Below are 10,405 nucleotides of genomic sequence, written 5' to 3'. Positions count from 1 at the left end.
AATCATTAGTATGACGGGAACTCTGGTAAGCGACAGTTCTCGGGACAGAACATTGGACTAACTGGGATCATTTGTGTGGGAGCGACAAAACGGGGATTTGAGTGTAATCTGGAACACCAGCTGGCCATGCACACACACACACACACACACACACACACACACACACAGTCACACACACAGTCACACAGACCTACAGAGAGCAGTGACTGTACCATGACCATGTGGTTGACTGTGGTCACTGCCTTCTTAGCCCAGATGTGCTTCAGATTAGACACTTGTGTGTGTCTGTACCTGAAAGTGTGTGTACATTTTTACTTCGGAAAAAATCCAATATACTTTCATGTCACACATATACAGTACATACTTTCAACTTTTATTCTTTTGTGTAATCCTTTTTAAATCCCCCAGAATCAAAGGTTTCCATGGTATTTTCCATGTTGTCATTCAAACACTACCACGTTTTAGAGAGTCTACGTCCATGCTAGCAGCTCTGTGAGGCTGCACTTAGGCACAATGGTGCTTTGAGCTAAATGTTAATGTCATCATGCTAACACTCTCACAATGACAATGGTTGCTAGGTTGCTGATATTTAGCAGGTATTATAGTTGTTCATCATCTTAGTTTAGCATGTTAGCATGCTAACATTTGCAAATTGGCACTAAACACAAAGTGCAGCTGAGGCTGAGGGGAATGTCATATGTTTTGTGGGTAATCAATCATAAACCACAGTACTAAACATTTGGACCTGATGGTGGCCCTAGATGAAAAGTCAGGGATCACCAAAATCCATGGGCTTCGTCCTCTGGAGACCATGAAAGTCTGTATAAAATTTCATGGCAATCCATCCAATAGTTGTTGAGATATTTCAGTTTGGGCCGACGTGGTGGACCAACTGGAAGATGGATTCATCTCTATGAGGCCACTAAAAACTAAATCAAATGAATTGCAGATTTGAACTCAACCGCTTTTTTTTAATCTCACCTGTGTCTTTCCTTCCCTTTAGGGTCGATGCATCAACTTCACAAGAGTGAAAGAAGAGTCAGCGGCAGCCAAGGCCCCACCTCGCACCCCGATCCACACGCCCTCGCCTCCGCCACCGCCACCGGACTACCACCCCGTGGCCACCTCCCCGTCTCCCACCGCCGCCATCCCTCCTACCAGATCACCACCGTCAGGCCAGCTACCCCCAGGACCGCCACCGTCCCGCATCCCCCCGGGGCTTCCCTGTGGCCCGCCATCGCGCCCCCCGCCCACCCTTCGACCCTGAACCACGCAGAAAAAACCCTCCCAACCCCCCCCCAACGCACCCGCTTTGATATCACAGACTTACCGCTCTGTTGACCAGTTCTTTCAGTTTGAAGGTTGTGGTCGTCGCTGCCAAAGATACTCCTGCTATAAGCCAAAGATCAGCAGTATTTTCAATCCCTGTCTTTCTGCGTTCCTCTTCTTGTATGGGAGAGAGTGTCAAGTCAAACAGTAAGTTGGCAGTTAAAGTAATTTTCAAACATGCTAACACCTAGCATGGTAAACTTGTGTAGGAATACCAGGGAAACTGTCGTTGTTTATGTGCAAAATGAAGAGTGGACTCCCCAAAATTGAAAAGTTTGACTTGGCATTGTGTCCCACACAGAGGGTGAATGGGGTGATTCGGGGAAATATTTTACTTAGTGTTGGCGTTTGTGAGATCAGGGAGGATTGTTGCTGGACAGCAAGCATGTAGGGACAGGAAGTCCAAAGAAGAATACTGCAATGGATGAAATTTCTTTATCAACTACTGAGTTAGGCCATTTGTTGTCAAGAGTTGAGGCGAAAAGTAGGTTGTACATGAAAATTGGAGTAACCAGGTTAAACCTTGAGCAGAACGGATTGTTATTTCTCCATTGCTGTGACAGCAAATCTGAAGTTTTGGGAATTTGATTTTACAGAAATTTCAATTTGATCACATTGTTAACGGTGTTAACATATCTGATTTGCTAAAAAAAGTGCCAAAAGGATTCTTTTTGTGATGCTTCTTTTATCCAACAACATGCTAACAAATTCCCGCCCCTTAATACAGAAGTGATCCAGTTACATGATTTTGTGGTCCAGTTTTTTCAGTGACAGGGAAGTATACAGATGTTATTTGGAAGGTATGTTTTTACAGGATGTGTTTGAGATACGTTTTTGAATGTTACGTTGGTTGATATCTTTTGAGGCTTTGGATTTTGTCCTTAACCACCTTTTTTCATGTTTCAATGAATTTAGAATACAGCAATATATATATTTTTGTTTTATTTTTTTTTGGTATCTGCGCACATAGACTGCTGGACAACTACACTATGTATTCGTTTTTGTTAGCATTTGGACATTGAAATCGAACAACCAGAAATCAGGTTCTCTCCTCACACTTTTTTTTTTATACACAATCCTGATACTGTACTTTGATACCAATATGTGTGTTTTATGTCTTCAGTTTTATCATCACCGGTCACATTGCAACTGCAGGGCAGTTCAAAGAGCATCTAATTTATTATACTCCCCGAGAGAAATAGAGGAGAGTACTTGAATATCGACAAGGTGTCCAACCGCCAAGACGGACACTGTGCGCAGAATTTAGAAACACAACAGTTAGCCAGTTAAAAGTCTTATGAGGCTTACCAGCGTTTCACAACCCCTCAGCTACACAGAGATACATTCTTTTGAAACCGAATGTGATTTATTTGTTTATGTTTAAAAAAAAACATAAAAATTGTGTGAATCTTGGTGTGTGTTACGCGCCCCATAGCTCCTTGCTAGCAGGTGAAAAGGTGCCGCTAGCTACATAAACATGTTAGCATTGACTACATGCTAAATTGGGAGGGGGAAAATGGCTCCCCAAATATTACATTTGGACTTCAGGGTGTAGAAAAGAGGTTTAAAAATGCTGGTATCCCTTCTATATCCAGTGCCTTCTGGAATTTTCTACTTGTTTGATTTTTTTATACTTTCATTTTGATGTACGTCATTCAGTTATGTTGTGTACCGTTGCGTTACTACATGCATTCATAATCGCTCTCAGTGCCTTAAAGCTGAGCTAAAAGAAAGGTGCTTCACTAATGTTATAAATCCAAATACAGCTCAGTTGAGTTTGGACAAATTTGAATGACAAGGTGCTACTTGTTGCAATCATGAAATGAATTGGGAAGTATAATTACCATAAACAAATTAGACATGGGTAACACAATCACATGTTTTGCTAGCAATTTCTACCATCACATTTGACTACATTTACCATAACCTTTAAAGCCTCTGATAAAAAAAAAAAAAAGACACATTTGATTTGAATGCTTGGATGGAAACGCAAAGTATTATTACTTTGGACTCAGCAGTGTGCATTTCCTTGTTTTATCTCTGCTCTGATCAGAACGTACAGATATGGACATAGAAATAGAACAGGAGTAGAACAGATATTCCCGTTCAAATCAACATAGCAGGATGGTCAGAGTGGCGGCCATTTTTATGTGAACCGCTGCAATTGCAACTGTTGTAGCCATTGCTAACTTCCGTATAAACTAAACCGACTTACAGCAAGTCGTGGACTCACTGAGGTGAGGTTTTGCAGGGAAGTAGTAACGTTACAAAGCATAGAGAGACAGAGTAAATAAGTCAAATTGAACAACTTAATGCTTCATCCACACACTTGTCACAGTGTAGGAAAGCACATTGCTATCCCCAGATGAATGACAACTTTGTTCGGCTCATTTTCTGTGACAAGTGTAGCATTAAAGCATGGTTGAATTAACTATGCTAGCTAGCTATTCGTCTCTTGAGCTGTGTCCACTCTCTTCTCGGCGAGCTGCGACACACTTTACGGTTCCACCGGCGTGTGTTGTCACCATAACAACTAACAACAATTGCCATATTCTTTTGTACTAGTCAAATGACCACAGAAATCAGTTCAAAGTCCGTTCTACTCCTATTCTGTTTATATGGATATGGCTGGTAGATGTTCCACTTATTGCTGCACAAAGTCGTTGAACTAAGGTTTCAAAGAGTTACTGTTTGAGAGACTAAGAGGCTTTGTTTTTTTACAATGTGCTAATGCGGTTCACCTCTGTAACACCCAAGAAAGAATTTGAGTATAAATGCAGCATTGATGAAGGATCAGTGTTTAAAGGGGGGACTTCTACAGCGGCTATCAGAGCTCAATGTCATTCCTAATCAAGATGAGATACTTTATGTTAATCTGTGTTTTTTTTACACGTATAAACAGCAGTACTGAAGCAAATATGAAAGGCGTTGACATGACTTTTTTTTTTAAACAGTATCAATAAAGGTTGACATCCAAGCTTCTACCAGAGAGTGTCTGCGTGTGGTTTCTGCCTGGACTTGTGTGTAATACAGGATGCAGTGTCTCGTCTGTCTAATTTCCCCTTTTGCAGCTCCACCCCTGCGAGTCTGGACAGTAGATAACTGTACCATTCACAGTTAGCCCTGTATACTTCCCACACACGGATTTTGGCTACCCTCATGGGCACAGAATTACCAGGCTTTTGGCCTCCAGGTCCAGTTTAGCATAGCATAGCTTTTTCACAGTAGACATTTTAACTCATGATAGCAGGAAAAGCACAGGTGTAATTAATTAACAGTTGACTCTGTCTAATTAGGTTCCACTAACACTGACAAATGAGCCAGCATGCATAGAGTAGAACTGGAATAGCATAATTAATGTGATTAGTTAGACCTGTGTTTGACAGTTAAACAGAATATTCCTGATTGCAGGGAAATAAGAGACATTATGGCAGCAATAGGGCATTTAAATGGAAGAAATGTTGACAGGTCACAGTAGGAAAAGCACAGGTGTAAATAATCTAGTCTAATTTGATCAGTTTCAGGGTCTTGGTATTGTGCCTGCTGCTTCAATGGGACACTTGAACACATCAGAGCCATCGTTAATGTTATTAGTGGCACCTGTGAGTTTCCCGCTGTGACACAAGTATAGAGAGCTTAAGTCCCGCCACTTCTGGTGGACCACCATGGGACCTTATGTCGGAAAAAATATGAACAGTAGTCAACGGCAGGAGACAATTATTTTTTTGATCTCGTTTGAATTGCGAGTCGCAGTTCCAACGAGATAAAAAAAAATCAAAAAAGTTCAGTTTCAGACTGAAAATAAGTAATTAGAAAGACTGCACACCCAAAAGTCGCGTAGTGACGTCTCTCTTTCTGAAGCTACGATGCCGATGTGTTTCCTACTGCGATGAACTCACACCAGCAACGGGTCTCACTCGTTCTCTCTCTTCCCGGCTGATAAAAAGACCAGGATAGGTCGCTGGATAAAACATATCAGGTAAGAAAATGTTTGATTTGTGCCTGGTCATAGCTTTCTCTTGTTGGTGACGTATGTTGTGTGAGACGAGAGATGCAGTTCACTGAGCAGTTTCACATAAAACTAAATGATACTACGACAAACCCACGACAAACTGTGACTTTCCTGACTTGCAGACAACACAGATTTGTTCTTAAAGCTGCACTATTCAAATTATATTATATTATATATATTATATATCTAAATGAATGAATCAAATGACTATATGTAATGTGAAAGGGACAGACCCACAGAGAATTATGACCAACTCAGCAGTTTACCCTCAACTCCACTGAGCGTTTAAGTGTCTTTGCGCCTTTGCAACAACTTTTCGGCCGCACCTGGCAGATTCTTTGTTTTTGTTGCAAAAAAGGTTTAATAAACCCACTGTCGCTACCTGCCCAGCACCAAATACCAGACAAACAAAGTTAGCAACTAGCTGGGGAACATAATGGTCATTTCATTTGGTAGCTAAAGAGCCGGCTAACTCCCTCTGGAGTTGGTAGAGGCCAAAACAAAGCTAAAAGGGGAGTAAATATTGGACTTATATTAGCCAACACAACTCCAAATCAATGCTAATGTTGCTTTATATCTGCTCAATGTGTGAATAAGCAATTGTTTGCTAACAAGTTTGCTTTATCAACCTAAAAAGTGATAACATGCCCATGAGAAATTTTACCATACCGTACTATTGTAGTACCATGGTACTAGTACGAGTGTACCATGGTATTTTTGACAGTACCCACCATGGTGACAGTACTTGACAGTTCCATGGTACACACTACGGTACGCACCATGGTACATTATGGTATGCACTATGGTACAAGTACCTTGGTACTGTCAAATATATCATGGTATATGTATGTACTGTATGTGTATATACAGTATATATAAATACCATGGTACATATACCATGGTACTGTCAAAAATACCATGGTGTGTTAAATATACCATGATGCACCACGGTACTATAAAAAATACCATGGTACATATACCATGGCACTGTCATAAATACCATGGTATTTGTGCCATGGAATTCGTAACAATTGTGTTCACAGCTTGTTTCTGCTGCCCCCAATTGGCCAAAAAATACTTTACATAAGTGTATGTGAAGTAACCTAAAACAAGCTACGTTACCAAGAAAAAAAACAATTCTTTAGCATGTAAAGGTAACTTAGAGACACAAATATCCTTCACTTGTCATGAGTTCCATTCACTTACTCCCAGCTAGCCTGTTATGGATAGAGAACCATAAAAGTGGTCGTGCTTAGAGGATTGTTTTTCATCATCCTTTAATCCTGCTGAGGCTTCTTTCCTGAAGGGTGCTTTCCAGTGAGTTTCCCCAAATGCTATTTTTCTTTGCTGTGCTGGGTTCACCACCAGCTACCTTCCGGTCACAAGCTTAATGCTAACCTTTCAACCTCTACCTCCCAAATCGTACGAGGTAGGAAATAATGGCACCGTTGGACCTGAATTCAAGTGTGCCGAAGTGTATCTGAGCGTCCCCTTCCAGCTCCGAGGATGCCAACAATCAAGGTGTCACATTATAACCTTAATGTGGATTATAAAAACATTCTGCGCTGAGGGAGTATTCAAACTCTGTTTCTCTGGTCGGTAATGAATTTAATACAGCCCGAATAGCCATGAGCAGTTCCAGCTGGATAATTACTGTGGAGTCTGCGTTTTTCCCCTCTGCATGCAGCGGAGAGAAGGATGTGGGATGTTGAAAGGGGTGGGCTGAATCAGAAAAATGGGGAAAAGAATGGAGAAAATGAGGCAGACGGGCAAAGCTAAAAGCAAGAATAACAGCAGCTGGGACTCTCCCTAGCAGTCCCATCTCAAGTCAACTGTCCGGCTCTCAAAGATCCTTTTCATTCATTTATAACCCATCTCTAGGGTGACCAGATCCCAACAAACCAGATGTGGGACAAAGAGTATGTTTGTGTGGGACAATGTGCGACACAATACCAGGCTGAGAGGTAGTCTACAATGTCTAACTAAAAAAATAAACCTTTCTATTCTGCCCTTTACCTCTTAACATCTCTATGCTTCGCCCGAATGCATCCATTCATCGGCACATCTCTGTTTGAGCCAAACGTTTCTTGTGAGACTCACATGAACTGTGTCGCTTCAAGTGTGAAATTGAAAAATAACTGGCAAATTTCGCAAAAAACTCTCTGAGAATCGCCTTCCATTGGTTTCACCCACTTATACGTCTTTGTTGTGGTTGCATTTATTGTTCTTTGTGGTAGTTTCCATCATATTCGGCCTAAATCTGCTGAGTTTGTGACTCGCAATTTTCACTGTTGGGCATAGCGTAGCAAAGATGGTGACAGGTCAACCTGCACTTGACCCACATATGCGCAGTTTGACAGCAAACACAGCCCTGTGATGACAGCCTTATTCCCTGCTTTCTTCACAGTTATTGGATAAAAGCCAGATTTTAAAAAGGCGCTTGTCCTGCAGTGGTTTGACTCATAAGAAACTAGAGCCAATGAAAATTTGGGACATCGTCTCAATATGTGGAACAACAACAACTGAGATAAAAATGCTGTGCAGTCTCTCGTAAAGTGGGACGCCTGGTCACCCTACCCATTTCTCCGTTAGTTAGTCTCACTGTTTTGGATCAAACTATCCCACAATGCATCCCACATCACTGGCTGGTCAAAATCCGAGATGGCGGTATCAGCGAAACGGCTTATAAGGCTCGTCCTTGATAAATTGCCTGTGGTATCATAATTTATGTTAATCTAAGTTCACATCACAAAACACTAACATTGATTCAACTGTGCAACTGAGCTCAGCCAGACACCACTCTAACTAGTTAAGCTGGGCATACACTGTACGATTATAGAAATGTTGTTGTGTAATTCCTGATCCTACTGTACGAGTAGATCATTTGCGATGTAAAGCTAAAGCTCACGATTTATGTGCTCACACTGTACTGTACTGATCGTCAGCCACGACATGAGTGATCACACTGTGCAATGGATGTATAAAGATAACTGGATCCAGCGTTGGAGGCGGGGCCCCGGTCATTCCTATGAGAGTTGCTCATTGGCGCATGAAGCCTAAATGGCTCGACTTCCGTCTGGAAAAGTACCCGGATCTTGGCGGAATAGCGTCCGAGATGATTGGCAGAGGAGCGTCCACTCGTTCACATGACTTGGTCACGGGGTCCAAACGTCACGCCGTCATCACGGCTTGCGGTCCAGCCTCGGTCTGGGTCTCACTCACATGAACAGAGGAGGGGGAAATAACTGTGAATTCGGCTATTAGTGCATTTTACAACTTTAAAAACAAATTTTTTTAAATAAGAGCTATTAGAGTGTTCGTACTGGGGAGTTGATTCACCTAAAAAAAAATGATTCGCTGAGTTACAGATGTCTCTTTCCCAATGTAAGTCTATAGGAAAAAGTATTTTTATAATTGGCTCGTGGCTTTGCTTCAACTGTGCGAGCTATTAGCTGTTAGCTAACACCATGTTAGTGAGTTAGCTGGTCCTTCTCAGGCTGAAGACTGAATGTCAAGCACAACAGTTGGGTATAAAATGGTGGAGAATCAGTAAGTTATTATTACTATATGTAGAAACAATACAATTAGATGAGGAGAGCTGAGTACTCTCCTAGTCAGATAGCTTAGCCTACTAGCTAAGCCAGCTTATTAGCGTGTTGTTTCCAGAGTCTGGTCTGTGTATGGCAGGCTGTGAAGTTTTTTTAAAGTTGTCTGTCGCCCTAAGTTATTTTAGCTAAACAAAAAGTTTGGGTGCACATGACTATAAGTGGTTATTAAACTAAAGGCCACATCACAACAATCCCTTTTAGCCGTCTCTCTGTTTCTGGTCTGGCTCACAGATATTCAGACGATGTCTGTGGGGAGTAAATTCCTCCGTCAACCACCGTCGTGAAGCAGACGAGGCCGAAGGCAGATTTGTGCTAAAACCTCCATAAAGCATATCATTACACATAAAGACTAGAACAATATACAGACTTATACATAATGAGAGGTGGAGGAGTTATTGCTGTGTGATTATGATTGTGACTGAAAGGCCCAGGAGAAAACGGCATCATTTATAGTAGCTGACATGTTTACTGCAGCCTGGGTTTCTCTCTCTGTAATATTCCTTTCTGTCTTTCTGACCCGTCCTTCCTTCTTTCTTTCCTTCTTTCTTTTCTTTACTCTCTCTCTCTCTCTAAGCTGAAGAAAACCGAGGCCCATAGGAATGTGCTGATGGCTGAGTGTTTCATCTTGGTCTCACATTACCGCCCAGACTGAACCTCACTGACCCACACACACACACGCACACGCACACACACACACACACACACACACGCAGATGCTGCTATTTGTCATTGTGCCTGTATTTTGATGCCCCCGGTATCCATGGTAACTGGTGTGAGTGCAAACAGCAGGCTGGAAAGATGGAAAGCTGTCCTGTAAGCATAGTGGTGTGTTTTTTTTCTTTTCTTCACAGTTAAAGCTGAGTTTATAGGACCATATTCAGTGTTTCTGATCCTCTATAATACAATGCTAAACGGGGGAAACGTGTCATGCTTTCTGGACTCTGCACATACAGCTGTCTCTCTCTCTCTCTCTCTATAAAGCTGGAGTAGGCGAGATTGGAGCAAATATGATTAAAAAAGTTATTTTAATAAAACGGTCGCTATATCCTGACAGTAGTGCATGAGACAGGTAATCTGAAAATAATCATGTTCCTCTGTGTCCCCCGGTGTCCTCCGGTGCTCCTAATGGCATCTGCAAGATTTCACAGACCGAAGTAAACAACCAATCAGAGCCGAGCTGGAGCCTAGCCGTCTCTGAGCAGCTGTCAATCACTCGCGAACTCTGATCAAACGGTCAAACTAGGCTGCGCTGATCAAATATGAATCAATATTCTGTTACTGTAATGCCTATTTCTCGCCTCAAATGTTTTCAGAATCATCTTGTAGTGCACTGTTTAGTGTACCTTGGTATTTCCTCAACTGATCTCAACATGGCTGCCGGGTCACAAACGAGATATTTCTGAAAACATTGTTTTCTAAAGGCATCACAGTAACTGTAATTCAATTCAACTGATTC

At 41.8% G+C, this 10,405-nt stretch overlaps 1 protein-coding gene and 1 long non-coding RNA gene across 3 annotated transcripts in view; one reads left to right on the top strand and one right to left on the bottom strand.

The window, feature by feature from the left end:
- Positions 1 to 1,483, bottom strand: part of LOC141758125 (uncharacterized) — an 18,297-nt gene extending 16,814 nt beyond the window's left edge. For both annotated transcript variants that reach the window (XR_012591820.1, XR_012591819.1), the window contains exon 1: positions 1,331 to 1,483. This is a non-coding gene — a long non-coding RNA (uncharacterized LOC141758125). The remainder of the gene's footprint in view (positions 1 to 1,330) is intronic.
- antxr1c (ANTXR cell adhesion molecule 1c) overlaps positions 1 to 4,316 on the top strand; it is a 47,786-nt gene extending 43,470 nt beyond the window's left edge. Inside the window, exon 18 of the mRNA XM_074619241.1 lies at positions 1,004 to 4,316. Within this exon, the coding sequence (XP_074475342.1) occupies positions 1,004 to 1,267 (264 nt within the window). The 3' untranslated portion in view covers positions 1,268 to 4,316. The remainder of the gene's footprint in view (positions 1 to 1,003) is intronic.
- Positions 4,317 to 10,405: the final 6,089 nt, after the last annotated feature.

The sequence above is a fragment of the Sebastes fasciatus genome, chromosome 20 (assembly GCF_043250625.1).
Source record: "Sebastes fasciatus isolate fSebFas1 chromosome 20, fSebFas1.pri, whole genome shotgun sequence".
Classification (NCBI taxonomy): domain Eukaryota; kingdom Metazoa; phylum Chordata; class Actinopteri; order Perciformes; family Sebastidae; genus Sebastes; species Sebastes fasciatus.
Note: the sequence above shows the minus strand (reverse complement) of the source record. Positions and strands in the feature narration are given on the sequence as shown.